At 35.1% G+C, this 27,779-nt stretch overlaps 1 protein-coding gene across 5 annotated transcripts in view; it reads left to right on the plus strand.

Annotated features, from left to right (window-relative positions):
- Positions 1-27,779, plus strand: part of tgo (Aryl hydrocarbon receptor nuclear translocator homolog tgo) — a 439,650-nt gene that overhangs the window by 278,898 nt on the left and 132,973 nt on the right. For all 5 annotated transcript variants that reach the window (XM_090402556.1, XM_090402553.1, XM_090402554.1 and 2 more), the window contains one exon: positions 17,034-17,191. In XM_090402556.1, the coding sequence (XP_090258682.1) occupies positions 17,034-17,191 (158 nt within the window). The remainder of the gene's footprint in view (positions 1-17,033; positions 17,192-27,779) is intronic.

Consider the following 27,779-nt stretch of genomic DNA (forward strand, 5'->3'; position numbering starts at 1 on the left):
GATTTCATTTATTGTTTATTATGTAAGGATCGTAAAATTGTCCAGTCAGTTCACTTTCTTTCTCCTCTCCATATAGGAAAGCAAATCATAAAAAGATGAGATGACAGATCGTCCACAAACGTGTGGTGTGAAGGGTGCTAATCTATCAAACCATTAGTAAGACGCTTTGCCACCTTATCTGAAAATCGTTACGCCTATCCACGACTGAAGAACAGTCATCAGATGAAATTGAGATGTCTCTGATGCCACACCTTCCATCATCACTACAGGCATGATCTCGGCACACTCCTCATCTCCGTATGGAGATTAGAGAAGGCAAATGACTTTAAGTTGCAGTTAGAGAAATTGCCTAACTGATTGCAGTTTGACACTCCTATGCTCCTCAGAAAATCAATGTCTACCCATTCATCGAGAGAAAATCGAAAATCTTACTTCATGTAATTAATTATTCCATATTTAGGCTTAACTTACTCGAAAGAAGTTCCTTTAAAAACTGAAATTATATATCACCAAGATTCAGTATGTAATACAGTTTTGTTCCAAAAGCAAGACAAGACTAGTATTGATCTCACATAGCTTTATCACTGCATATACTCTAAGAAAAGCTCACTGAGAAAGGGAAATGAACCCTAAGCACGCGGTCAACTTACGTTCATATTCTTTCGAGTATACTGAAGCACCTCAGCCCTAAGATAATTGTTGCTATAGTAATTCCTTCTTTGTGATGTTGATGACGCAAACTACAAGTGTTTCTCCCTTTAAAGTGTAATTAGGCCCAGTTAATATTCGCCCTCATGCTGGCGTGAAAACTGTACGATGTTACATTAGTCGTACAAAGTGGCTCTTTTCAGATGAAAGAATAAGTTCTGACTTAAAGAGGTGCTTTAGATGTCTGCTACTTAATAGTAAAGCTTCGAAGCACTCGTATAGGTGTGTTTTGTTGTTTCTTATAACGTCTGTAAAAAAACGCGGACGAGTAGCATAGCGCGGATGAATGTGCATTTTTTTACCGGTGTTTAACAAAAATGCTTATGCATCCATTCGATTGTTTTGTTCGTCTATTCATATACGCATGTTATTCTACAGTTATATCTGTCGGATTTTACTGAATTTTGGTATTAAAATTCATTAAAATTTAGTATTAAAAATCCCTTCTAGGGCATGAAGGATCCTTTTCCGGACCTTTCAAGCGAAGGTATAGACTCAGTAAAAACATTGTTAGCAAGGCATGGATTCCTCTTCCAATGCTTCATTGATGGCATTGGAAGAGATGGGGGAAAGGGTTCTCTTCCCCCCTCGAAACTTTGGTTTTTCAGCCCGCAAAACAGACACGGTCCACAAGAACACACTCAATTAAGAGACAAATACAACCTTATAACTTCCATAGTTGCTTCCGCCATAACTCCAAATAATCCCTACCAAGGAGTATATACCTTCCAATATACTGAAGCACCTCAAATCTAAGATAATAATAGCAATTCCTTAGTGTTTTTGATTACGTGTTTCAACTACTGCTAAGAAGCACTTGTATCTTTAAAGGATCTGTTAAGTATAGTAGAAAGGGGGGGAAAATCACTTCGAAGCCATCTCTGACGATAGAGATGGCTTCGAATTCGATTATTGGTCATCAGCGGATTAAGATTTTAATTTTAGTGCAGCTCAGTTTAGCTTACATTCAAGCTTGTCTAAGAATAGTAAAAATAGTTCCAGGTCATAGATTTTTTTTTCTCTTTCAGCTACATAAAGTCTTAAACAAAAACTTTTTACACAACCTTTACCAACTCTTGGAATTAAAATTGCGAGAAGCAGTTTTCATCCAGGCTAACTAATCCTTGTTATAAGGGATTAATATAATAATAAAAAGTTTACTATTAATTTTTGCATTGAAATTGCTTTCGATGGCTTGGCACTGGTATAGTTCAAATTTTCCATTTGATCGGAGGGGGGGGGGGATAATTTTGCTGTTTTCCAAAGAGAGACATCAACAAAGACACATTAGTTAGACTCTGAGAAACCGAAGAATTCAAGCTTAGACAACTCTTCTTAAGTATTTCAAATGCTTTCAGCGATTACTCACTCCTCAACAGCGTAAATGTTGAATGGATTTTATAGGCATTTTAAAATGAAGCTAAAGTTAGTCGGTCTCAAGAATGTCAACTGATATTTTGACAAGTCGTGGTATTAACTGCATCGACGATAATTCTAAAGAACAAATTCACCAATTTCTCTTATAAATTTGACAATTTTCGTATTTCTCTCTCTTTCTTCTGTCTCACTGCTCCTTCCAGTTGGGAAACTTAATGGGCGCAGGTAACATGAATTCTGTAAACAGACATAATATTCCTATCTCTTTTAAGTGTCTGTGATTTGAATTTTATGTCAGTGTTTGCCAGAATTAGTAATAAAAAAATTAAATGTTTATTAAATCTACCAAGTTTGATGTTCGTTGTGAGATGTTTCTTCAGGAGTATCATTGAATATTTTATTAATGACGCATAAAGAAGTATGAACGACACAAGATGTGCTTTAGAATATATCATGCGTTGTTAGTATTCGTTCGTAGTACTTTTCTAAATTGTTAAACCAAAGCAACCACAACCTGCGCCATCTAGAACTCCTAATTGCATACTTATTTCAAAAGGTCATATGTCGCAAGTACAGCCGGCTTCCTTGAGACAAGTCAGCGTTTTCGAGTGCTCATCGTTATATTTGGTAACTGGTTTTGTAGAAAAACAAACGAATCGGTTGGAAACAAATAACTTCACCTCCATACAGATCATAAGATTGGACAAGTGTGACCTGCATATGTGAAAAAAGAGAGTGCATCTAACACGCACCTACATGTGTATCTACGTACATGACTACAAACACGCAAGCGTATACTCAGTCATTGCTGGATTTCCACTTCCAGACCAACCCAGGTATACTTTCGTGCGTGTTTCTAGGCGATGCACCACATGGTTGCTGAACTCGTTACGATTGGGTTAATGCACTAAGTTTCTGATCGAGATTCTTACTTCCCCTTCCCATTTTACCATAAACACTTTCATAGTAGACCACCCAAAACAACAAGTTGTTTTAGAATTTTCACATGCATCGATAACACTAAGATTGGGATGTTATATTTCTTCCATTAAAGTCCATGGTTAGATAACAGTTTCCCATTTCTGCTATCAGTTAAAAGCGCCTTTAACTGATAGTGCACGAATATAGGGAGTAGAACGACTCTGCAGACATTAATTAACTCTTTTCTTTCTTTTTTTTGGGGGGGGAGATAAATATTCCTGTAGAGTTAGTGATAACCTGTAGACTCGTTTCTAGTGCAGTAGGAATAATGCGAACACATTTAAAAAATACATACGTGTTTGTTTTCCCAGGAGTTCAGTAAACTCAATTGCATTAACTGTATCTGTGAAGCTATTTTATTCAAAATAAAGATTGAAGAATTCATCAGTGACTGTATATGTTTATTTTTTGTTTGTTTGTTTGTTTATAATCGGTCGTTTTACAGTGATCTAAACATAGCTTTATCTGACTTTCTCTAGAAATTGATGACAAAATCTTCAGTGCTGTTACCACTTTTCGAGTGGTAGATAATGAACTGTTGCAATACTGTACTGCCCTCGCTGGCGAAGTATAGCCGAGTCACTATCCAATCAACAGTTTATGGGGATTGGAATCCCATTGTAGCATGGATTTTCGTGAACATCTTTTATATGGTAATTCTCATCACCTAATGTTAGATTATCGCGTAGGTTTCCGAATTATGTAACTTATTAACTTATCTACTGTACTAATGTACCATAGTTTCCAATCTTTCGTGGTGTGTGTGTATATATATATAGTTCTCAATGTCAATAGTTTTTCTACTGACATTGAGCATTCGCTATCATCGATTGGGAAAACCTGGATTCCAATCTTGTCTAAAACGCGAAGAATCTTTTCATAAGGACTTTTCATGCGAAGGTAAGTTAGCCGTTTCATACGGAGGAGACAAGGTTCTTTCTCATGAAAATTCGGAGGTTTCATCTCCTAGAAACTGCATGCATTTACGTACAAAAATACATATTCAGTAGGCATAAGGCTAACCACCTTATTCTGTTAAAATTTATAGTTCGTAAGTTGAATACATGGCCGGTCGTGAGTCTTAAAGATCTGTAAGTACGATCATAATATTTACCCGCAAAAGAAGTTAAAAGGTGAAAAAATTGGATAAACTAACAAGAAGAGACACATCAAAATGGATTGATTTGATGTGTGCCTTGCGTGTTAGTTACGGGTTAAATACACGATTGAAAACTTTGTTCGGAATAATATATTTTCTCAAAACTTTTAACTTGAAGGTCCCCGTTTTTTGACTATCCCTCGTATGAATGTAAAGTGAGCATAGTAGTATCGATACTTCCATGAAATCTGATAAAATGTGATTTTAAGTGTAGACTCGGGATAAATTGCATTGTTCATTTTGAATCCGCTTTGTTCTTTTATTATCAAGAAGTTGAAAGCTTGTTATATGTTTTTGTTTTCTTTGTTGGGTTATTTATGGCGTTTTGTACCGATCAGATGTGAAAGAGTTTTCAGATATGCTAGAGAGCGTATCGTATCGCGCTGTTCTCGAATGATCATCATATATATTTCAAATGCTACCATCCCCTGTGGCGTGTTGTGTGTCTTCATGTAATTGATAGTGTCCACATTTCTTCTTACGATTCCCTGAACTTCGGATCTCTCTGAAGTAGAATAAACATTGTGGCTAGTTAAGCAAAGAAGTGTCGTAACTAGCAGCTAATGATAGAATGACGAAAGATAATTAAATTTATACGAAGAAGGTCTGTTAATGACCCTCTGATTTCTCTGATGGAAAGGGGGCCATTCTAATTAGCACCAGTAACCAGTAGTATCTTTTGGCTTCTGAAATTAGGTCTTCATTATTCTTGTGGGAATTCATTATAAGAAACTTGCAAACTTCGAATACATGAACGTATCTTGCTGAAAATGGTAACGATATCCTCTGGATGAAATGTGATTTCATAAGATTTAAAAAAAAAAGTTGTACATGAAAAACCATTATAACAATCAATGCTAATGCACAAATACATTGTGACGTTATCAGGAAAAATTACGTACTCAAAAACTAAAAACTGCTTGCACACAATGCAAGCAGTTTGTATGCATTTATAGCTTAAAATAAGGATATATGTTAAAACACTTCTCGATTGCAAGGGACTAAAGAAGTTTTCATCATCCATTTCTTTGACAATAGAAGGTTAAACTGTTGAGATATGACACAGTTATCAACCGCAGAAGAACCCTTTCATATTGTCAAGCCTCTTTCATTGCGAAGTTCCTTTTTCTGTCCTTGTTTTCTCTTTATCTGCATCTGTAACACTCGTTCGTCCCTTGTATATCGACTTTCTGTCATCATTTGACATAATTTATTGCAGACGGTTATATCAATGTGTGTGGTTTCGCTGAAGAAATTGTCCAGGTGGGAAGTCTCGTAGACGGTATATCCACAACCAACTCTTTGTTGTGCTACATAATTTTTCTGTCGACTGTTAATATTCTAAGGGGCATTAGAGTACCTGATAGTTTTACTGATCACAGCAGTGGTAGGTGTATATTCATAAACTCACATGGTTCCCGGGTATATGAAATATGTACTTGGATAACGGTTTATCAGAAAAGTCACATCCAAAATACCTTCTTAGGATGAAGTAGAAATCAGGAAGAAACAGCTGGGGAGAAAAGAAGATATTGCAAACACGTAAACAGCATTTACAAAAAAGAAAAAAAAAAGTCCGTCTGCGAACTTTTTGGCAATCTTTCATATAAATAAAGTAGATAAATCAAGGAATTAAAGAGAAATACATCTTAAATGTTGTTAGAACAAAGCAATACAGAGCTAATATTATTTTTGATTGTACTTCTGTTTATTTCATCCGTCCAACGTTTCCGCATGCTGTCGATTTAGCCCAAATGACTTCATACCGTTTTTCACTTCCCCAGTTTAGCTAGCTACAGAGGACTGAATCACGCACCCACGGAACAGAGTTCCGCCCCTCCCCTTTCTCTTACTCTGTAGAATAATTGGACTAAAATAGATATATTTGTGGAGGTCATTCTTTTTCTTCACCGACAAAGTAAGTGGTCTGATACTGGGTAAGTGATCTCGCAAGATGAAGGCACAGTAAGGTTTTGTGATGTTCATTAGAGGATCCGTTTATTTCAGAAGAAAAGAAGTTCTATTTGAGCTTTCTGAGCTTCCATTATCTGCAAAATGCGTGATGGAATCAGTGGTCTGACAAATGAGGCCGGTCTGAAAGCGAACTGGAAGAACCCAAGATTTTGAACCTGAAATAAGGAAAAGAAATTTATTCTATCTGTAATGCAATCTTTGTGTATTGGAGTATACGACTTGTTCCCTTTGATTCGTTGTGCTAATTATAGGAAACAAGAATGTCTTATAAAGACTGAAGCATGTGTTATCAAGGCTGGTATATGCACATGTGCTCATTCCAACTTCTTTGGAATGAGCACATGTGCATATACCAGCTGTATAAAATTCATACATAGCATTAATTGTGATTATACTCACAAGCAAGGAACGGTATCATAATGAATACTATTATACTGTCTTTCCAGTATATCCTAGTACTGTAAGTTTGTGCTGCTAAGATCCTTGAAGTAGATAAATTAAAATTGGGTTAAGTTTATTTACGCAGTTACATCTGATGATGTACTTGAACGGAAGGGTGACGTGCACTAGAGTTAATAAACGCAATGAACTATTGTAGAAAATAAATTTTCGAGTAGTCCATTTAGTCTGTATTATAGAAATTACTATTTTCACGATAGCATCATTAATGCGCACATCGTGGCATTTTTTTATCGCTAAATATACATCAGGTTCAACTACTCATGAGAATATATAACTATTGCGTTTACCAGTAGTCACTGTTCTTACCTTAATCGTGTGCTTTATCTCGCAATAATTCCTTAATTTATTTGCGATACAGATTAAGAAACTTTATTTTCGTGATTATTTCTGGATCGCATCTTTGGGCTCTTTCTTGGAATTGAAAACGTGTCTATTGTCCCAATTTTACAGGCAGATTCCACCATCTTTCGATTCAAATAAAAAATAAATAAATAAAAACCCTTAATTCATTCTTTCTTTTATGCGTAATTTCTTTTACATTATAGTTCAAAAAATAATTATTGAGTAAATAATTTCTGTAACCTATATCACCTTCCTACACCAAAATTGATCTAATCATCCCATTGGACAATACCTCAAATTCTGTATGCTAATGCTGTCTTAAAATGAATGGGAAATAAGCACTTTAAAATATTTCCTTTTTTTTTTTCTGTTCTTTTACTTCATAATTATCACCAAGAAGCGCGAGGTTTAGTATTAGGTGGGTTTCTTTTGTTTCTTTTAAAATTAAAGATTTCAAGTAACGGGCTGCATCTGTCATCCATATACAAGGCTTATATGTCTATTGTGAGATAACCTTACAAAACTACGGTAATTGCTGACAGTTATAACTGATTACTGCCAACATTTCAACCGTGTTACAGTCCTGAATTTGAATAACACTTTGAATTTTTTTTGCATACCATTTACAGATAAAAGTAGGTCGCCAAGATATTTCATTTTTGTAGTCGAAACCATACTCCGTTTGTGCTGTTAATTAGTATTTGCTTGGTCTGAATCGGTGGAGTCGTTATTCCTTTTTTTTTTTTTTTTTTTGCCTTTTACAATTGGTGAATTTTTGCGTCTAACCCTACAAAAAAAAAATTACGAATTTCCTGGCGGCTGTTTTAGTCCTTTCTTCGACCAGGTCAAACGAAGCGTTGTAGTGGAAAATGTGAAATATTAGGAAGGCTTTAACTCTCTAATGTTCCATGACCATGGGTGTGTGAAAGTTCTTCCAACACTGCGTTTATTTCTTGCAGATAAGTGGAATCAGCAGACCATGTCTGTCCACTCAGTGCAGCCTTGATGGTTAATGAAAGTCGCTTCTCTTTCGTTTGAGAATAGTTCGCTCGAGACCGTTCAAAAATGGAATCAAATGGAAGAAAACCGCGATTCTGATTCTACTAATTAAGTTATATGTTTGATTCTGTAGCGCTGTATTTTGTACAGTCAACATTACTGGTGAGATACTTGGTCTTTTAATTTGATTAAAATCCTTGATACTGTTTCCATTTGCGTGCAAATGGAAACAGTATCAAGGATTTCACATAGATTCCACTATTTATTCGCTTTGACTCCATTTTTAGAGCTGCTCAAAGCGGAATTTATAACTGGACGCCATTCCCGTTTTTTTTCCCTTAATTGTAGACTTAATAAAATAAATTTTATGACTCCTTTAAGAAACTCTCTCATTGTTCACCTCTTCTATTTCGTCTAGATACATAAATTGAAAAGGTTTTTAGAGAAGGAGTATCTTGCCAACCCCTCCCCTCTATCTTTCTCTCTCTCACACATAAAATTTACGATGGTTTACGTCGCCAACAATAAAAATTTACTAATACCTTAATGATGCATAATTCATGAAAATTATTTAAGGAAGTACAAGAGACTTTGTATAACAAAAGGGATATAAATCTTGCCGCACCTCTCATTTTTAGTAGGCATATACGCAAGAAGAAGAAGATTGTCATATATGGACTTGTCGTAATCTGCTGAGTAATTGGCATGTAAGCATGTGACAAATATTGCTTTCATATAGACTTCAGTACATTTCTCTGAATGGAAAGAACTGAGTTTTAATCTAATTTCAAATTCAATGAGAAACTAGATGTCAAATCCAGTGTTAATAACTTTCTCCTCAATTTTCTGCTCACCCACGGTATTAATGTACTATTAGATACTATATGTCCTGCTGCGAACGTTCAATTAACATAACAAGCATTCAGATTTGGATTGTTTACCTTATTCTATGAAATTACTCATTACGAAAACACACACACCATGGTCTTGTCAGTAGCAAGGAACCTGGCATCTATGTCCTCAAAAATCTAATTTCGGTAATGTGAACTTGTGCATTTTTAATAATCGGTATCGGGACAGATCAATATACCTCAAAGCGATGGATTTTTCATGTACTCTCTGCATGTAATAAGCATATAATGAATAACAAAAAGAGGTTTAAGATTTATATTCCTTTACAAAAACAAAAACCCTTTTGTAAAGAATTTTTGTAACATAACCATCTAAAGTTTTTGTAAATTGTTCGATAAGCGTTCCCTTTTCAGAATTTTGTTATAATATCAGAGCCAAAAGCTCCGATTGTATTTCATTATTTCTGTCAAATGTTTCATGGAATAGATAGCGTCTTTTCTGATTGTTGTGATGACTATACTAGAGCCATAATCTTATTCTTCCCCCTGTTAAGATTTCTTCTCTATCATGCTTCTGATCGCATTGATTGACTGTGTTTATTGTAAATTATGGCCTAAGCAACTGACACAATCATGTCTGTAAATTGCGTGTGTTCTATGGTCGATTAACCTGTTTTGCAGGATGAGAAATCAGAGTTTTCGATTGTGAAAACTCAGCCACCTCTGTCTGTAATCAACCTATTATGCTGTTCCTATGCTTGCTACATTTATTATAATTGTTATACTGTTTCAACTAGCCTCAGAGTTTCCGCTGTTAAAAGCAAATATTGTAAACTATCTTAAACATATTTTACATTGGGATTCTTAAGTTAATATCAAGTTATTATACAGAATATTATCTTGGAAATATATCCGAAAACTGTTACTATTGGACTGTTAAACTTGGTTTCTAAATTCGGTGTTTTGGCATCATTATTTGTCATGTCTGTTGTAAATCCCAAAGCTACACTATTTCCACGAGCAGTGTAAGGAGTACAAGGTAGCGATACTCATCGGAATACTTTTGCGTGTTGTGTGTTTAAATTTTCTTTGATTCAATTTGCTGCATTCCGTTTAAACTTGTAAAGCTTCGTTAGCATTAATGGAAAAACTTAATCGAGCGTATAAAAAACCATGTGTGAAAGATTAGCAAGTGCATCCAAGGTAGAGGGTGTGCACGAAACCCACCGGCTACTTCCCATGTCACATGAGTCACCGTACCTGTACCGAACATTATTATGAACGCTCATAACCGCATCATGGCAGTAACTCCAGTGTCTGCGGGGCCGATGCGTGAATTCTACTGTGTTCGTCTTCCATCATGGCGTGTGACAAGAACCCCCTGCTCCATTATTCGAACCGTGACATGGTGTTCCTGACCCTTTGCGTAATCTGCTGTAGCACGTATGCAGTGCGGAAAGACCTCTATTATATGGTATGACTCGGGGCAAGGCGTGTTGGAATCGGAAAATTTTTATTGCCGTGTTGTGCGCTATGAGTAGACATTGTTACCACCACAATAAAGTCGACTGTGTAATAAAGGAACGTAAAGAACTAATATTTGCCTATCCTGTGGCCATCACTAATTCTATCCCACCGCATCTAGGTTCTCCTTTCAAATGCTGTGCATGTTTCTAAAATATTAAAAAAAAAGTTTCCCAAGAAAATGTTGCCAGTCAGGAAGCACATCGCAGTACGCCCCAGTTGTTAAAAACCACCATCATAAGATATTTTGAAGAGATAAATAAATGAGAAGGACTCAATGCAGTCTATTAGCTTAGTAATGATAACGCTCTTTAAGTGGGAAAAAGTTGGATTCTATTCTCGTCATAGTATGAGAGAAATATAAAGACTTTTCAACTAAAGCTGTGTCAACCGACTTTATACGGAGATGGGGAGGTTTTTCCCTCGTAGAATCCACACATTGTAATCCACCAAAGCCGACCGAGATCACACAGAATTGCAAGTCATGAAATCATCGGCAATGATATAGGACTGAGACCATCGAAAGGTTATGAGTTGAACAGATGCACGAGGGTTTATCTCTGAGATTTACTGACTGAAAAAAGGAGGGTTAATCATTCGATTGAAAAACGTGGGTATCAGTTGAAAGTGTGATCTTATTTTTTTGCTGTGGTACAACCTTCGAGGTGGGAGTGGGAATTCATTTAGTATGAGATAGCATAGTAATATTCCTAAATTTGCCGTGATTTTTACATCAAGATCTCACACCCCCGAATTATCCATGTCCAGATTTAATCTCTTTCCACACATTGATAACAATATTATGTTTCGAATTTTTGCCGACTTTGGTGGCTTCGGTTGGTAAAATCAACTGCTTGCGCACCATACGACCGTTTCAAATGTTGATTTGAACAAGTTTGAATAGCTACTTCCTTCTTCTTTCTAGTTCTTACCTTATTTCGTTTCAAAGATTATTATCCATTTTTCTGTGTATCTCTTGTAATATCAGAATGCTTGAAACACAGTTTACTGGAGCCATTTCGATTTTGCAGTAAATTGAATAACTAAGTTATTTATTTATTTGTATGGGATTTTCTCCCCTTCTCATTAGGAGGGGGGGGTTGAGCTCTCCTAATGAGGGATTAGGTATATATATATGTATTTTATTATTGTAATTCTGTGTGTTCACGAGACTGGTTTGCCTGTTCTGAGGGACGAAAAACCCGAGTTTCCGAGTGAAAAAACCCTTCATATGAGACCGGCTAACTCACCTTTAGTCGAAAAAGACCAGATAAAGGTTCCTCACGTCATGGACGGGAATCGAACCAAGGTCTTTCCGACCAAAGGGTTTCGTCTATATCGACTGAGCTACGGAGGCTCTACTAAGATAGCAATAAATGAAAAGAACAGGATTGTGTACAAGATATAGATAAGTTCTCAGTAAATGATTTTGCAGTAAATTGAATAACTAAGATAACATTTATTTATTTATTCGTATGGGGTTTCCTCATTAGGAGGGATTAGGTGTATATATATATATATATATATATATATATATATACACACACCTAATCCCTCCTAATGAGGGATTACGTGTATATATATATGTGTGCATTTTATGACTGTAAATCTGTGTGTTCACGAGGCCGGTTTGCCTGTTCTGAGGGACGAAAAACCCGAGTTTCTGAGTGAAAAATCATTCCATATGAGACCGGCTAAATCACCTTTGTACAGTTGAAGAAAACATTGGGAAAAGCGATTCATAGTTACTTACTTAATCCCGAATATAGATAAGGACATACTAGGGCGTCTGCAAAGTTCTGATAAACACCTAGAACCAAAATGATATTAAAGCAACTCATATAACCACAAGAAAGAACATAAGTTACCTTCATAACTCTGCTACTAGTATGTTCTTTCTTGTGGTTGTACCCGTTGCTTTAATATCATTTTGGTTCTAGGTGTTTATGAACCTCCACCTCCCTTGTATAACAAACATTACCCATAAGGTTTATTCAGTTTATTTTTGTGGGGCAGACCCTCCCCCAGTCATTTCAGTCTTTCTGGTTCTTTATCTCAAAGAACAATTGAAGATAGCTCATATCTCCAGGAGCTGAAGGAAAAATAACAACATGAACGACTGTTACCAGCAAAAATGTAACTTGAATATATTTGTAGTAAGAATTTTTTGGTTTCAAACTTGCATGTCATACCGAAAATAATGCCTCTAAAATAGCTTCACAGTGCTTTGTGCGTCACTTGTATATTTGATTACCGTTTCTGTTTTCAGCTTTTATGATGTGCGAATTGCGTGTAGTATAACGTGCTGACGGGAAAAATAACTTTTAGAGAGTCCTGTCAAGCCGTGGCGATAAACGTAGCATTGTCAGAGGGAAAGAAAAAAAAAAAAAAAAAAGAGAAGACTCCGTTGGGTTGATTGATACGTTGTTGTATTCTCCATCTAGTAAGGGTACGCAGAGCAGCCAGTTAGCCGAACGATAGGCCGTAACGCTCGATATCCGGTCATTGAACTAAAATGATTTCCATATTTGGAGTAGTCCATTTTTTTTTTTTTTAATTTCCTGCCCATTTTCTTTCTCTTCGAATCCTTATGCTTCTTATATTTGCCATAGACAGTCTGAAAATTTAAAGCAGTCAATGTGTTTTAAATTTTCTAAATATTCTAAGTCATTTTTAAGGTCAGTATTAAAAATGGGGGAAGCACCTTTTGATAGATTCATTTTGTCTGTCCATCTCTACGAATAGTTGAGATATATAATACGAGAGATTTCAATTTTCGTTTAAATTAGACTTACGGTGGGAAAAAAATTAGATAAAACGATTCGAAATGATATAAAATTACAGTATATGTAACAGCAATTCTACAGAACAGAATCCAGAAATAGTTCGGACGTCAATTGCCCTGATAATAAACATCTTCACTGTACAAGAAGGGGCTGTTGCGAAACGTACCTTATTATGAGTCTCCAGTCATTTCCATACCTGTTTAGTATATTTAAGAGTGGAAAAAGGGTTCTTTGGAGTAATACAAATTGATTGATCATATTTCAGCTGATCGTCATTTCATCTTATATCCAATTGAAGTGTTAGGTTTAGTTGTCTTTTTGTGTAATCAAATGTTTGTATTTATTGGTATTTATTAAAGTTAATGCTGTACTTACTTATGGACATATTACATGAAGAATTGACTTCGTTCAAAATGTTTACCCCGATTTAAGCATACTATTAGAAAAAAGTGTTTTGTTGTTTAGTGTATGGATGTATTCAAAATTTTTAAGAGTCATGTTATTCATTTGGAGATGTACCGTGCTTATTGGGATACTGTGTACTATTGTATTTTGTTTATAGATAGCTTAAATTTAGTTGCTCTTCTTTCTGTAGGAAAAGACAAATGTAGACTTGTTATTACCTATCGCCATTGATGTTATATTCAAGAGTCCTGGTCTCTGCTCGAAACCAGTGCGCTCTGTCTGTCTGTCTGGAGATGAAATATGCAAGATTCTACGAAATGTGTTAACCGATAGCCAACTCCTTGTAACTGTATTAAAGACATTTCCTATTGGTAATACCAATGTTGAACTCCTGCTCCCTGTTGACTAGAGATACTTTTTATAGCTCTGAAATCTCTAACTTTGCTTTCATCTGCCTAATATTTTAATACTATTCATTTCAGATCAGATTTTATAGCCTTTTGGATATCATCAAGTATACTGAATACACATTATTTCACTGTCGCCTTTTAATACGGTGCAACAATAAGCAGTTTTGGTCAATGGAATATAATTTCATATATAAAAAAAAATTAGAAAATTAATGTGGTCTCTTAATTGCAAGATGCAAAGAACACCTTACACTGATAAATCAAAAAGCAGAACAATTAAAAGTGTCAAGGAGCACTCCTACGGTTTTTGACTGTGTGAAATTTCCATATTGTATGCAATTTGTATTTGAATACAGTTTGCGGAGTAACATTGTTCTTTCTTTCTTTCCTTCTTTCTGTTTTTTCTTCTCCATTTCTCATTTGTCTTAGTTCTTATCTTTTGATGTAATCCAAGGCTATCGTGCTAAGTCCGGATTATAGCATCATCTCAGCGTTTGAATAAATTTTAGCCTCCTTTTCCAAGAAAAACCTACCATACTCATACGGGGAAGGTGGGATTTTTCTTGAAATTTCCACCAGAGCAAGGTAATCAAACGAATAAACATAATATACTGGTTACTTCTGCTGTAATTAATACACAGCGACATCTCGCGGAAGAGAATTGCTCATGTTCCTTATTCTCTTCTGCTTGATTATTACTGCGTTCTTTGCACTGTCAGTAGGTTCGTACAGGAATCAAGAACTCATATAGTTTAATAATGATAAAGATCATCGCTTGAAGGATATTTGCACTTCTACTCAGGAGATACGGGAGTTTTCTAATAATGTTAGATTATCTATTTGATAGCTGGATCTCCGTGCCCATTTATCCCCGCCTCCCTTATCAACCTGCACCCTGAGCGATATTCACCACTCTCTCTTCACCCTAGTTCAGTCTCTATATAAGGGATAAATGAGTATTTGCCAGCGTGATTGGCCGACTGGATGGCGTCTCCACTCTCCAACTAATGGACTGAATTTGAGCCATGAATTTCTGTAAAATGTATTTAAGTGGCAGCTGAATATCATCGTCCGTTGCCAGAGCATTACCCCTGCTTAGTAGCAGCCAGAAGTAGTTTGACAGATTTCCATGTTTGGATTCCTTATACTAGGTTAATTGATTGTATAATCCTCAATATACACCATCAGTACTAATACTATAGGTTTACGTTTCGTGAGTGGAATTTGCATTGTTTTTTATTTTTATTTTTAAATAAAATAAAACAAAAATAAAGGAAAATTAAGTAGTGGAAGGTTAAGTAGCGTAGAGTGGAATGGATTGTGGGTAGAGAGTGTTTCCCGCAATGAGCTCTTAAACTTCTTGGTGGTATCACGTAGTAATAATAATAATAAAACGGAGCTTCTAGGAAATGTTATAAATAGTCCATTCTCAACGTTTGTTTCTTCTCTCCATAAAATCATTGAATCATCTGGTAATTATTATTATTTCTTTTTATAAATCATTTATCGTGATTGTATGCGAAAACCGTATAAATTACATTTTGAAAGCGGACATTTTGTTTCACTAATTATTAATAACACATTAAAAATATCGCTTTAATTACTTCGTAGCGATGCCAGCGAAATGCAATAAAGCCAATTTAGCAGCAAAACCACGTTCTTCCGAAACGTTCACTTGTTCGACGCGAATTTAATGATAGAGTCATTAAATTCCTTGGGTAGTAATTAGTACGGAAACCACGTGTAATAGCATGCTGTTGAATTGAATGTCATGTGTGCGTTTTATTTGTTTTAACCAAAATTTCCAGATAGTTGTGTTCCATTAAAATAATATTTGTTCGATTTATGACATGGCACTGGGGAAATCCGCTCAAATTCTGTTATCCAAGTATTCTCTGGAGTTTTAGTATTCTTTATTTTGCGGATAATGTGTTGTTGATGCCTTTCCATTGAAAAAGCCAGGAAGCAAACGAGCTACAAATTCTGCTATGTGGATGATAGAGTAAACATATCTGAATCCTTCATACATAGATTTATATAGTCTATTAGTTAAGGGTTACATAATCCAGTATCCTAATCTAGAGATCAAACAAGGAACTTTTTTTTCCCAAGCGAGACAGTGGCATTGACCTTCATCTCACTCCTAAATACATTCACAAAATATCCACGCCGGTGGGCTACTGTCGATGCAGACAGTAGCTCACCTAAACATTTTCACAAATGCCCATGGTAAAAGTACAAAGTTGTATATTCGGTTACATAGACAGACAATTCTGAATTATGCCTTAGATTAACTCTTATTGAAGATACTTTACCATGCATGTTTGTGTAATAGCTGCTTAATTTTCTCCGGCTTCTATGTATGACTGATCCATTTGGTTTTCATCCTTCTGATGAATTTTCAAGGTTTAGTCTCATTTGTGATTAAACACACTTTGCTGTTTTTTACCTACCTTTCCATATGTGAAACAAATAACCAGGTATTCTAATTTTGCATTTTCTCGACGTTTGTATTACTGAACTATTAAAATATGAGCGTAGTTTTGAAATGTATTGAGTGTGTAACATATTAGTCGTAGATTTGTGTTTCGGTAGGTTTGTTTGAGACTTATGCAGGATGAAAAATTGGCCGTAAATTTCTTGAAATGCCAAATGAAATTATGTTTTTAATTAGAAACTTTCACAATAATTGAAAAGAGAACTCTTTAAGGTTTAGTCTAATTTTTTCATTTAAAATTACTCCTCTCTCTCTCTCTCTCTCTCTCTCTGTGTGTGTGTGTGTGTGTGTGCGTGCGTGCGTGCGTGCGTGCGTGCGTGCGTGCGTGCGTGCGTGCGTGCGTGCGTGCGTGCGTGCGTGCGTGCGCGCGCGCGCGCGCGCGCGCTGGCGTAATTTGCTGAATAAAATGTTGAAAAGTATTATTTTCGTAGGCAGACATATCAGTTAATGGTCTTTGGTTTTTGTAGTAGATTACAAAATGTGGCTTTGCAGTTAATATATTTTTATTTCGACTATTTTCCAATTTTATCAACACGTTTATCCTGTTCTCTTTTGCAGGGAAAATCATAGCGAGATCGAGAGGAGGAGGCGTAATAAAATGACAGCCTACATCACAGAACTCTCCGACATGGTTCCCACCTGCAGCGCCCTTGCCCGGAAACCAGATAAATTAACCATCCTCCGAATGGCAGTGGCACATATGAAGTCGTTACGAGGTAAGCAAGATTCTTATATCATTTCTACTTTTTTTATTTATGTTTTTGGCTATTTTTTTTAAAAAAACAAGTTACCAGCGATTTTTTTTCAGCTGTTCTCTTTATGTGTGTCTCATTCACGAAAGATGTAAAATCTATCTTACATTAACAGTGTAGATTAATTATATAATACGGAATCCTTGCTCTTGAGGCCAGTTGTGGAATTTTGTTTTTTAAGTATTTGAGTACGATGGTAAAAAATCGAGTGACAGCTCATGGTGGAATGAACATCACATTACCTTGCCTCCCACATTTGGCATTACTCGTTAACTGACCAATCCATCTCCCCATGACATATTGTGTCTAATAGGCTCTACACTTCTGCTGGCTTTTCGGCTTTGAGATAACATTCGATAAATAAAGTAGCTAAAGAAAACAGCTCCACAAACGGTTCTTCACTGTTGGTCAAACAGTGTAAAGATGTTATTTGAAAAGCACCGTCATTATTACTACTTAAACAAAAAAATCTATTGGGGACCATGGTTTATCAACCTGTGAACAATCAGTATGCTTAAGGTATAATTTTTATGTGCTGGAAGTGGCCCTGGGTTATTACCAAATAGGATAACAAAGATACACACGAAGGAAGGATATTTAACAACTATGTGGGAATTCTGTGCGCTGTTGTTGTACCATGTTTAGTCTTACAGAGATCTCGAAAATTGAATTGTTTCAGACATCAGTAATAGATTGATAGAAACACGAGAATATAGGGATTCCCTTAAAGGTTTTCAGGAAATAAAAATTACTCTCTATGGTATTATAGGCTGTTCAAGTTTTCTGGCATGGCCTACGTATGTTAATAACATTGATAGCTTCTCACACCTGTAAGCCACCGTGAGAAGCGAAGTTCTCTGCTTCGAAGACAAGAGCGTTCCTTATATTGATATACAGCGTATTTTCTTCCTATCTCTAGCTTCATTGCGCAAATATCTGCTTATACTGCACTAATTTTAATTCTTCGTCTAAGTAGTGGTGATTTTGCTCATAAAAATGTTTTGTACAGTTTGGGCTAAACTGAAGTGTGTTACACAGTCTTTGTGATGGTAGTTTTATAAGCAGCTACATGTACTACTTTGCATAGAGCGGAAACAATCCATCTGAGATAAGGTTGACGTGAGTGAATGAGGTCGGGATCATCCATGAACCGAACTGCTCTCCTCTGGACAGCATAGAGACTATTTAGGGAGGTTTTAGATGTACCATCCCAAACGTGTGAACAGTATTCTAAGGATGGGCAGATTTGCGATTTCTATACAGTTAGCAGGTGGACGGGTGACAAGTAGCACCTTCAGCGGAAAAGAATGTGTAGTGTTTTTAGAGCCGTAGGAAGCTATTGATGCGATGTGTTTATTTCAGTAGAGGCCGGAGGTAAATATCATTCCAGGGAGAGGAACCTGTCTAATGATTTGTGTATTACTGAGGGTAAGTGAGCTGAGATCCCTTTTACTAGAGAAAATGTATGATTGCGTTTTGGTAGTATTTACGGTGACCAAATTATTCTTGTCCCATTTAAGGATGGTGGTTGCAGATGATTTTGAAGCCTGGAATGTCTTAGCAGTGCATGGCTTGTCGAATAAGTAGGATAAATGGATTGTACTATAATCATCAAAGCTGTGGGTAGCATTAGTGGTGATTGAGAATGGGTCATTTACCAGTAGATGGTGGCAAAGCTGGAAGAGAATGATTCATCCACCATGACACGCATTGAACGACCATAGAGAAAGCTTGCTACGCTACCCAAAGGATGGCAGATAGACCGATGGGATAGCATTGTATTAAGAATGAAACAGACATCTTTTTTTATTTTTGCATTAGACCGTTAGCAGCAGCGCATAACTTTACCACTTTTTTATGTGGTAAAGTAACCTATACACATTGCTAAGAGCGGTATGTAGTAGTAGGTAGACTTTTGGCCTGGTTGGTTGGCTGAATAGCGTATCCATTCTTGGGCTGTAGCAAATTCCCCTTGTGACATGGATTAGGAAAGTCTTTAGGTGGTAGATGATTGTGTGGCCCCACAGTTTTCGTTATTGGAGGCCTGGAGTGGTGTGAAAAAGTTAATCAGTTTAGAATTAATTACAGCCTTTTGTGGATAGGATTGACATAAGATAGTCAGCAAACGATTCTGAAAAGAATGTTTAATAATTCAATAAAATCAATGGTGGTATATCCCGTAGTAGTCGGCTTTTTACACAGCATCTGAACTGTTTTATAGAACATAGAACTCAGAATTTCGAGATTTCAGAATTTTCAGAACCCCCCCCCCCCCCAAAAAAAAAAAAAAAAAAAAAACATGCAATTAACAGACATGATACGCTATCTTCTTAGCCTTAGTTCCTTGTGCTAAAATTCTCGACGTGCCTGATTTTGTCCTAACATTATAGTAGCCATTATAATGTTAATAATGCTACGCTCTGGGTATCAACGGAAAAAATTTTGTGTCTTTGTTGTGGTTTACTGTGACTGTATAAGGCCAGCCATCTTCTTGCCACAAAATCAACAACGAAATTTTTTCTTATTGAGCCAGAATAAGAGAAATAATGACAAGTTGCTGGTACAGTATATGAATTTGTACAGCATCTTATTCAATATCTTGTATACGCACAAATTCATTAAATATGGGAGGCCACTGTTAATGAATGGTGTCAGTTAAAAATGTTAATACGGAGTTGTATTACTTTTATTCTGACCATATTATTATTTTTTATCATTAGCCATATGAAGTCCAAAGTTTTCGGATGTTATCATGACCTTCTTCTAGATCGCCTTCTGTAACCATTCTCTCCTCTTCCATTCTTTACAGAGATCTCCAGGCCAACTCGGCGTGTAAGCTCTGATATGATCGGTTAATAGCGGAGATCTCTGCAGTTTGATAAAGCTGTTCATTGTGTCTTTTCCTCCATTTTCCTGTTCTGTTATTTCTTATAGGTACAAAGACTTTTCCATGGATTTCATTTTCAAAGATTTGCAATTTTTTTCCAGGTTGGTTTGACAGGTTTCCGGTTTCTGTTCCATATAAAACAGGAGGATTAATATTATTTTATTTTATACTTTTATTTTTTTAAAATTCTGTTTATTGAGAATATTGAAAGATGATAAATGATATAGTGAGTAATAAACTGCGTGTATTCTAGTTTGTATTATTATCTGTAGTAATTAATATTTCGCGATATTTGAAGGAAGTAGCATTTTGAAATTTCTGGTTATCAATAATTAAGTGGTCATTTCCCCTTTGGCTGTTGCAGAAACAACAACCTTCGAGATGCAAATGACCCAACTAATCAAAATATAATCTGCGAATTGTAATATTATTGTTTTGTGATTTTATCTTTTTTTTCGTTTTGCCTCTAATACCATTTGGAATTCAGTAGGAATGCTAACCATCTTTTCAAAATGAAGCGGGGAGGTCAATGAAAAAAAAAAAAAATACAATTTCCTTGTGGTTTACTGTGGTTGTATAAAACTAACCATCTTCCTGCCACAAAATGAACGACGAAAAATGTTTTTTCTTTCTTTTTGAGCCAGCATCAGAGAAATAATGGCAAGTCAGGTCTGTTTCAAATTTCAGCCAGAAAGACTGCAAGGTAAGTAATAATTTTTGACATGCAACAGGTGCTACTAGCAAATTCGACTTGAACATATTAGTGACCTGTTCGTTCATCCATATGTATTTACACCATCGTGCAATCATGTATGTATACCATGCAAGGTCGTTAACAGTATCACTGAAAACTAGTTATATCTAGTTATGATAGAAGACACAGTATCCAACATGTGGTAATTTCTATATTTAAAAATCGCAAGAGAGCAACAATTCATTAAGTTTATCCGTTACATTTGTTTAGAATTATTTCTGCTTTTGGTATTTATTCTAACAATATCAGCATTAACTCATTTTGAATCACAGAATGACAGATTTTTGAAAAATTGCTAATCCCTCCTTCTCCCCCACAAATCGGACATTATTTAAGGACGATCCCCTATAAAGTGTAATTTTTATTTTCTGATTTAATATGTATCATTTATTTATTTACTTATTTATTTTTATGCTTGGCTAAGGGTGCAGATTGACTACTCTTCGGTCTCCAAAAGTTAGCGGATTTCTTGTTTATTTATTTCTATGTGAATTCCACCCATTAAAGACTGTGAATGTTGACCACCATGGTGGACTAAGGGTTAGATCGGTCTCAAACTCAAATTGCATGCGGGCCGAATGCACGATGCGAAAGCAGCCGACGGGCCGGAATTTTTTTTTTTTAACAAAATGAGAGTGAATATATATATTGAACCGTACTTACCCCTAATGTATAGATACCACCCCTTTATAATTATGAAACCCTTGAGAACAAATAATGACAACCTATTCTCTTTCTTTTATTTATTACATTTTTCTTCGACACATACAGAAAAAAATACATATGTTTGCATGTAAATAATTATAAACTTCTTTATTTCTTACTGCAACTTGACACTTGATGGCGTTTTGATTCTGATAAAGTTTGTAGCCTTGGAGAAAAATTACTAGAAACTATCTTCATCACGGATTGTAGATGCTCATCGGTCAATCGGGTTCTTTTCTTAGACTTATTAATTTTCAACTGCGAAAAAAACTGTTCACATATAAATGTACTCCCAAACAAGGCGATTATTCTTATTGCAAATATTCGTAGCTGAGGGTATTTATCTTTTGACAAGTACGAATAAAAGTTAATCAGATCTGTATCTTCAAATCTTTGAATAAGATTTATATCACACTATAAATTAATTAGCTCCATTTGTAGATTTTCTGGTGTGTTATTCACGTTCGTTTTTAATGTAATAAAAATAATGTAAAATCGGACTCCAAATCATTAAAATCTTTCTTCAAATTCTTGTCGTAATAATGCTATTTTTCTTGCGTATTCTTGAGATTTTTCATTTGAAATAATAGGGCAGGATTTAAAATGTAGGTAATGTACGAAATTTTTTGATTCCAGTTGTATTTCCCATAATTGCAATTTAACTTAAAAGCTTCAATACAAGCATACATGTCAGTGATAAGTTTATTCTTTCCTTGCAGCTCTTTATTGAGAATATTTAAATGGCCGGTTAAGTCAACAAGAAATGCGAAATCTGTTATCTATGTATCATTACGTAGCTTGTCGATGGTTTCATTTTTTTGTGTCATGAAAATTTTGATTTCATTTATTAAATAAAAAAAAAACCGTTTTAATACAGCTCCTCGACTTAACCACCTCACCTCATTATAATAAATCATTTCTCCGTAGTCACTTTCAATTTCTTCAAGCAATGCAACAAATTCTCGATAATTCGGAGCTCGTCCACGGATAAAGTTTACTGTTTTAGTTACTGTTTCCATAATATTATTCATCTGCAAATTTTTAGCACAAAGTGCTTTTTGATGAATAATGCAATGTGTAGTGCAAAATTTATTCTGAAATTTTTCTTGTTTCACTATATTTCTTAATTTTACCGCTACTCCATTTTTTTTACCAACCATGGCAGCTGCACCATCACTTGCAAATCCATTTTATCCCAACTTAATTTATATTTATGTATTACAGTTTTTATTTCAGAAAAAATATCCTGTGCACCAGTTTTTCCTTTCATATGAATTATTTCCAATAATTCCTCAATTACTTCAAATTCATCAGTAACACCTCGTACGAAAACGGCAAGGTGTGCTATATCTGTGGTGTCAGTACTCTCATCAACTGCTATTGAGAATGCTGCAAACTCTATACTTTTTTCTTTTAACTGACATCGTAAATCACTAGCGATTTCGTTAATACGTTCCGCTCTCGTGTTGGCTGACAAACTACTATTTTTAAATAATTGTTATTTGTCAGGACAAAGAAGTTCAGCACACTTAATCAAACAATCTTTAAGGAATTCGTCATCAGTAAATGGTTTTGATCGTTTTGCAATGATGTGCGCGAGAGCAAAACTTGCGTGAACTGTTGCTTCACTAGATTTATTTGCTTCAGTAAAAAAATTTTGTTGTCGGTGTAAGCCAGATTTCAGAAACTGTAATTTTTCATCCCTCAATTTGCCTTCCAATATTTCAAATTTTTCTTCATGATTCGTTTCGTAATGGTGACGTAAATTGTATTCTTTTGGAACTGATATTCCCTTATTACAAATAAAACATACAATTTTATTGCGCACAACACCACAAAAGTACATAATTTCCCATTTATCTTGAAAAACACGTCCTTCTTCTTCCACTTTTCTTTTACTCTTTGTTAAAGACATGGCTTGCAGTTTAATCTCTTAATTAAAATCACTATTATAATTTTATTTACAACTTTAATTCAACAAGATGAATTTTCGTATGAAAGCAACACTCAAAAGTTATGCACAATTCTAAACGATAGGTATTGATATAATGTAGATCTAAAAACAAGCACAAATAAACAGGTTTTATAAGCCGTACGTTAGTTTGTCTCCATCTATATTGCAATATGAACTGTGCAGCTGTGCATCGGAAACACGAGAATACTGAAGCGCCACCAACCGTCGGCTAGAGAACTAAATTTACTGATTGTAAATTGTAGATATGGACTGAGCTTATGCGCACATAAGCTCAGTCCATATCTCTATATCTCTAAAACTATAAGCACCGTATTTACAACAAATACATAATTGAAATGTATTCGCGGGCCGTGTAAAATTGCTTCGGGGGCCGGATGTGGGCCGCCAGTTTGAGACCACTGGGTTAGATAATCCTGATGGTACGAAGTTAATCAGACTCAGTATTCACTTGGTTGTATGGAACTGTATCTTTAATATTAACAGGGATGAAAAGATGATCAGTACCATGCATATTATGAGCATCATTACATAGAAAAAACAGTATTTGATTTCGAGTGTTATTAAGTAAAAAAAAAACATTATTATTATTTTTTTGTTTAAATAAATACTACAGTCATAGGTGTGTTTTAAACGTGTTATCCCCCTATTTTAAGTTGCTTTTTATTATTCAAATTAATTTTCGTGTATTATTGAAAACAAAATATGTTTGTTTTTAAATGATACACAGAATTAGTGAAACGATTAAAAGTCATAACTTACATTTTTTTTTCTTTTTTATAATCAAAAATATTGTTGCATAGTTTTACTTATAAAATAGACGTGCAAACCAGTCATTTAACAAGAAAATTAATTTTCGAATTATTAGAAGAAGAAAGAAATGAAAAAAAGAAAAACCACAGAAATTTTTATACAAAACGCTAATCTTTTTTAAAACCGGATAGAAATGTACCGCAGATCACCAATTGACTATCACTGCCTGCTGAAAACAACCAAAATATTTCGAGATTCAAGCAGTTAGCAAGAAAATGCGGAGATATATCCATATTACTCTTGACTTTTATTTGTTTAATTTTATCACTGTATTTGTTACTAAATTAATTCAGGAGAGTAAACAAAACTGACTATGAAACCAAACTTGGCATATATAATGGCAAAAACAATAAATCAAAGCGAAAATACTTTAATAATCTTATGTCTAGGCAGAACAAACAACACCACGCTGTCGTTGCAGATATTAAGTATACGTTGGCATTATAATAACTTAAAAAAAAAAATTCAGTCCCTAATAATCACAACGGAATCTTACAACCGACACTATAATTATCCAACAGAAACTTAAAAGCAATTTATAACTAGAACCCATTACATAACTTGAAAATCTGCCGGATTATAATCTCTATGAAAGGTAATACATCCTGTGTTATAGATATTTCCATTATTGTAATTAAGAAAGTAAAAGAGGAAATAAAGCAGCCCCTCACTGTGAATCTGCAACTTGTCCATTGATTGATACAGGATATCTTTATTTACAAAGTAAAACTCATCAAAATCGTGCCGGTACACAAGAGTGGTTGTCTACACGAAATTTACTACAGTGCAAGACCATTTCATTAATGTCTTTTCGCAGGTCTAAGAAATTAATACATAGCGGAATTCGGAAATCTATTGTCAAAAGACATTTAATTGCTATTGAACAGCGTTGATTATCACTATGGAAATCAACGCAAACTGTGATTATAGATGCAATTATGTTAAAAAAAAAACTTGCGCTGAATCTCTGCGCTTTTGTGCGTTGACTTTTTCAGGGCATTTGATTGCATATGATTGCACTGTTAAAAAAGAATCTTGCGGTTTGCGTTGAAAGATAATTAAGAAGTTATCCGAATCCAAGATGGAAATGGTAGTTCAGATTGGTAATACAGTATCTCAGTATAAGACGTTCAATACGAACACTCGAACCGCTACTGTTTTTTTATTGTGTACGAATGACATTGTTTTCCAGAAAGGCCCAACTTAATTGATTATGTACGTGGAAGATATGAATATCTCAATTCACAAAGTTTTTAATTTAAATCCGATTCACGAAAGCCATTTAACCTATAGTCCATTAGTATTTGGTACCTTGGGTGAGTTAAATAATCTGCAAACCTTGCTCTACGGAGACCAAACATGGACACTTCTTCAATCCACTTCAGGTTTCCGGTAAACAGATTGGTAGTCTCACATCGCGCTATGCAATTATCTCCAACCTAAAGGGAAAAAATAAATGTTGAAGAGACAAATGCTGTGTTTGGAGGTCCTGTAGATTAATTATAAGTCTTTGCTTTCTTTCGTCTTTTCCTTGTTGGGATCGACGTAGTACTTGGTATTTGTTACAAATCAGTTTTAGCCAGTCGTTGTCCTGGTTGACATTTGTAAGTAGTGTGTGTGTGTGTTGGAACCAGTTTGTTGCAGGGAAAAACCTCCTACAGTTGTTTGAGATAGGCTAACTCATCTTCGGTTAAAAAGCTCTTATAAACGTAATGCTATGGAATCAAAGGTAATATGACAGAGCATGGATGATTGTAAACCAAATGCATGATTTAAAAAATCATGAAGAAACAATGTAAGTTATATGACCCCTCCTAGATTTATAACTATGCTTTAATTCACTCCATTTTAACATTTGGTATCTGTGCCTGGATTGCTATTATCATAATCAGATATTGGGGAGGGGGGGGAAAAGTCTTCTAACATGTGTTTTAAACAGAAACTATACAATTACAATATGGGAAAGTCAAGAGTTGTAACACTAATCCGGGTACTGTTTAGCGAGTCTCTTACAGCTTATTACAAGAACCGTTAGCGCATAAATTTAATATACTAGAACTACGATTCTAAGTTGAATACCCCTCATTCGCTATTTTTATTTGAGAGGTAGTTAACGGGGCACACAGACACCGTCAGATTCGAAGTTTTAAGTCAAATTAGTAAAATAAATCAATAAAACGAGCATTTCTTTTTCTTTTCCTTTATTTCTTTCATAATTTCTGGTGATTCTTTGCATTTTGTTAAAAATAACCGGAGAATATTCCGGTCCACCTTAATAGCGAACTTGGGTGCTGCTGTCAGTTGATTTCGTATCCAAACACAAGTGGTACAGTAGTAAGTGCTACAGCATTATTTACAACAAATTAGGATGCATTACAAATGAGAACAGCTTACATTTAGTAGGTACATTATACAGGGAATAATAAGTAAAATATGAAGGAAAAATAAACTATGCATAAGTTATATACAATAAATATGGTCAGATGTTCCTCCAGAATCTTGCGCAATTAACTGCTCTTTCTGTGAAGGATATAAGGTCCTCTTTTGTGCAAAGTGATTGAAGAAGGGGGCAAAAAAGAAGGCGTTCCATGGACTGGGTTGTCCCACACTCACAATTATCTGGTTCAGTGAGAACAACGAGGAGATTTGTTAAGGTTTATGTTAACTTCATAAAATGAAAAAGTACGAACCAAAACCTGCTACAAATTTGGTTTAAACGACTGAATCCCATTCTGGTTTGGATTTACAGCAACCGTTTCTTTCTTTCTTTCTTTCTTTTTCTTTTATTTTAACAGCAACTCCTATTAATTTTAATTAGTCCATCCCCTTCGTGTATATACTTTTTACTCCTGATTACTTTAACGATGTCATGCTGGCGTGAGTCTTATTATTATTTTTATTCATTTCAGTTATCAAATAAAATAAGTTCACGAACATCAGTTTTATAGCATCACTTCTCGTTTGCTTTTACCGAGGTTTATGTTGATGCATTGTATTTTAATTCTTGTTAACATTTTTTAAAAGTCTCGTGCTGCCTACTCGACCAGTTTTCTGCATTTGTTGTTGATGTTACTTATTGTTTTTCATTGAAATATAGCCGAACTGCCCAGCCATTAGGAAACATTATTTTTGTTGAAAAATTAAGATTCGATAAGAAATTTTAATGGTTACATTCTTTTCCACGTGTAACTAGGTGTTAAAAAAAAAAAAAATCACTAGAAATGTATAAGCTAGCTTGTACGATCTTTTTCTATTGTGATAGCCAGAATACCTCGATCTTTAAATTCTTATTAGAAATATATATCACTATTAACGTCAGCTACCACAATGTTCTTTTTTACCACTGAAGGATTATACTGTACTTCATAACTGAAAGCATGTGCGGCCACAGTCCTATGAAGACATGATTGCGGCCCACCAA

The sequence above is a fragment of the Typopeltis vanoorti genome, chromosome 13, assembly GCF_054136105.1.
Source record: "Typopeltis vanoorti isolate ZY-2024b chromosome 13, IOZ_Tvanoo_1.0, whole genome shotgun sequence".
NCBI lineage: Eukaryota > Metazoa > Arthropoda > Arachnida > Uropygi > Thelyphonidae > Typopeltis > Typopeltis vanoorti.